Below are 3,700 nucleotides of genomic sequence, written 5' to 3'. Positions count from 1 at the left end.
ACATTCGTTCCTCATTGGAGCCGCTACCACATCCAGTGGCTTGGGCCTATCTGATGAGGAGGTATGGCGCATTGTGCGGTGGCGCTCTGACTGTTTTGCCGGTTATATCCGCCCAGATTTAATTTTGCAATAACTTCTTATTGTTTTCGTTCTAGGTTCACGCCCCGTTATATGGATACTTGATCATTCTCCCGTTTTTTGGGCAGAACGAAGAGCGGCAATACGACCAGGAGGTCTCTCGCTGGGTCTGCTGGGAGCCGACGTTCATTGGAGGGGTTTGTGAGGCCTGAGGTGGCTGGACGTCTTGCCCGAGGTGGTGGCCATAAGCGGACAACGAGTCGGTCCTACGGTACTGGTTATCCATGTCGGGGGGAATGACCTATGTTCCGTTTGCTTGGGTGAGCTCATAGCACTGATCCAGTCCGACTTTGAGAGGTTTACTTTCTTTTTTAACGAATTGGTGCTGGTGTGGTCTGAGGTCATTCCCAGGGCGGTTGGGCAAGGGGCCCGTGATGAGGCGGCAATTAAAAGGCGCAGGAGGCTGAGGAGACCAGGGTGTCCAGGTATGTCAGGGCTGGTGGAGGTGTGGTTATTAGACACCGGCAGTTGGAAGGTGACAATCGGTGTCTGCTGCTACAAGACAGGGTACACCTCACTGATATCGGGTTAGATATCTTTTTGTCCGGGCTCCAGGATGGTATGGAGGAAGCTCTGTTTTGGTTGACCAGAGGTCGTGGGGGAGGAGGTGTGCGCAGTTCAGCATGCTCACCCTCCTCGTGGCGGTATTTGTGGAAAAGCACGACCTACATGCCCTGCCTTAGGCGGGCTGGCATACGGGTTCATTAATATAGTTTACAGTTATATATTTTGAAAATATTAAATTAATAAATAAATAAAGCTGTGGCCGACCCTCCGTGTCAACCCACGTTTAAAAGTTCAGTGGTAGTTTGTCTTGTTATTTATAGTAAAAGGTTTTAGTCTAACCTAGCGTGATAAAAGGGTAATATGCACACAGTCTTGAAGGCACCCAGGCTTATTGGCCGTTGTACTCAGGACTGGGTAGCAATAAAGGGGTTAATTTGGTTACGTTAAGCTAGGTGGGTTTCGTTCCATAGGTTGTTTATAATAAGGAGCCTATAGCAGTGGGGCACCCGCCCATGGGGGCGTTTTGGTGGGAGTTATAGAGCAGCTTACACACCCTCTCAGGCTAGGGTTTATAAGGGCAGATAGGGAGGACATCTCCCTCTTTTGGCTGTTACCACTCAGGGATTTGTATTGCCAAAGAATCGTGTGTACACTTACCTGTTTTTCCCACCCTCCCTCCCAATTTTTTACTCTTATGAAAAAAAAAAAAAAAAGAAAGTGAAATTATGTATATATTTATAAAAAGAAAAGAAAAGAAAAAAATAGGATGTTGTTAAAAAAAAAAAAAGTGCAATAACACAAAGGAAAAGAACAGTTTAAAAAAAAAATTGCGGGCTGGACCAGTTCATTAATAATGGTTTACAGCTATATATTTTGAAAATATTAAATTAATAAATAAATAAAGCTGTGGCCGACCGTCCATGTCAACCCACGTTTAAAAGTTCAGTGGTAGTTTGTCTTGTTATTTATAGTAAAAGGTTTTAGTCTAACCTAGCGTGATAAAAAGGTAATATGCACACAGTCCCTAGTAGTAACATGACAGCATGTACCCAAGTAGTAGTAACATGACAGCATGTACCCAAGTAGTAACATGACAGCATGTATCCAAGTAGTAACATGACAGCATGTACCCAAGTAGTAACACGACAGCACGTACCCAAGTAGTAGTAACATGACAGCATGTACCCAAGTAGTAGTAACATGACAGCATGTACCCAAGTAGTAGTAACATGACAGCATGTACCCAAGTAGTAACACGACAGCATGTACCCAAGTAGTAACATGACAGCATGTATCCAAGTAGTAACATGACAGCATGTATCCAAGTAGTAACACGACAGCATGTACACAAGTAGTAACATGACAGCATGTATCCAAGTAGTAACACGACAGCATGTACCCAAGTAGTAACATGATAGCACGTATCCAAGTAGTAACATGACAGCATGTATCCAAGTAGTAACACGACAGCATGTATCCAAGTAGTAACACGACAGCATGTACCCAAGTAGTAACACGACAGCATGTATCAAGGACAGAGATTTGTAACTTTGGCGCTGGCTCCTAGACCTGACTAAGATTGGTCCAGACATGACAGAGGGTGGGGGGAGTAGTGCACATTTTAAAACCTCGGCCTTGAGTACCAAGTGGCCCTCCCACTGCATGTAAGGCCAAGAGACTGCTTTACAGGAGTGCGTACTCATGGACTGCTCCACTGAGACTGATCCTTGCTGATAGAGACCGGCGCTGGGAGAGTAAATTACATTTGAGAGCTCTGTTGTTGGCCGATTACATGTCACTTCCTGGCAGTTTGTAGACACGATGGTTCCAGGAGATGGTTTTAGTTCTTTAATAGCTACCACAAACTGAAGCTTCGTTTCCCATTGGAGTGGTGTCTATTTTTGATGGAATATTGTTCAGAGATATAAAGTGTAGTATGATCCGTGTGAACTTTCCTCTCTGGCCATCATTCCAGGTAGTCCACTCATCAGAAGATTTTCGTTTGCTTGTCTTCCTTCAGCTCTAAGGCTCACAAACATCTGACTGTAATACTTTGGGTCAGTATTGAGATGCATCATCTTTGAGCTCATGTGAGCAATGATGGACAGACATTGGTACCAAAAGGTCTCCTTTCTGCCGTCTACCAGGAAGGGACCTAGTGGGTAGGAGATCTGGTGTCCCATATAGCAATATGACACATACAAGCATGTTAACAAGGTTGCCTTTAGTTCTTTCTCACTTCTTATCTCGGAAGAGATGACATCTCGGCAAAGCATGTACAGGAACACCACAGTGCCTGATGTTAAAAATCCTTGGCCCTGCCATCCTTGAAGGAGAAGTTGTCTGTCTATGCTTGTTATCCACTCTACTACATCTATTGGGGAAAGGTGGTACAGCTGGAAGCATCTCCGGCACACAAAGTCTGCTAAGCATTTTAGGATCTTCTTGGTGTATGTGTGTAGTATGATGCGCTGTGGAACATTAAATATTTGTTGCTCTTGAGTGGACACTTGATCTTTGAGGACTGGATATTCTGAGTCCATCTTGACGCTTGGTGGCTTAGTAGTTGTCAGAGTCTCCTTCAGATCAGCACTGATGACTGGAGTAATACTATACTTGCAACAGTTACTTGGTTCGTGGTGGTTTTTTCCTTTCTTTGTTTTCTGTGTGTCTTCATGGCGGCTCACTCTTACTTTGCTCTTTACATCGGGAACCAGCTTGCAGCAGCTGAAAGCTTTCCCCATGATTATTGAAGTCTAGATTCTGGATTCTATTTCTGTAGATGAAGTTACAACAGATGATTATTTCTTAGTTATGAAAAAACACATTACAATATTTAACCAAATGTAGGAAAAAAAATGTAACCTTTTATTAGAACACGTCTATGCCTATGGGCAGCTCAGCCTTAAAAGTTGTCTGCTCTCATGGGTCATGGGTATATGCAGTGTGCTGTGAATATGCACAGATGATGCCAAGGTTTGTATTCCAGAGGAGAACAAGGCAAATCCCCAAATAAATTTTGTTATAATTGTGGTCTATCCCTAGAAAGTCAAAA

At 43.7% G+C, this 3,700-nt stretch overlaps 1 protein-coding gene across 1 annotated transcript; it reads right to left on the bottom strand.

Moving 5' to 3' along the window:
- Positions 1 to 2,151: 2,151 nt before the first annotated feature.
- On the bottom strand, positions 2,152 to 3,417 carry LOC142741041 (cyclin-dependent kinase 5 activator 1-like). Its single transcript, XM_075850440.1, has one exon. It carries the CDS (start codon positions 3,387 to 3,389, stop codon positions 2,562 to 2,564), a length of 828 nt encoding a protein of 275 aa, XP_075706555.1. The 5' UTR covers positions 3,390 to 3,417; the 3' UTR covers positions 2,152 to 2,561.
- Positions 3,418 to 3,700: the final 283 nt, after the last annotated feature.

This window comes from Rhinoderma darwinii, chromosome 2 (assembly GCF_050947455.1).
Source record: "Rhinoderma darwinii isolate aRhiDar2 chromosome 2, aRhiDar2.hap1, whole genome shotgun sequence".
NCBI lineage: Eukaryota > Metazoa > Chordata > Amphibia > Anura > Rhinodermatidae > Rhinoderma > Rhinoderma darwinii.
This window is presented reverse-complemented; position numbering and strand designations above follow the sequence as displayed.

Coding starts and splice junctions, on each gene's coding strand:
- LOC142741041 (XM_075850440.1), bottom strand. CDS start 3,389: ATGGGGAAAGCTTTCAGCTGCTGCAAGCTGGTTCCCGATGTAAAGAGC.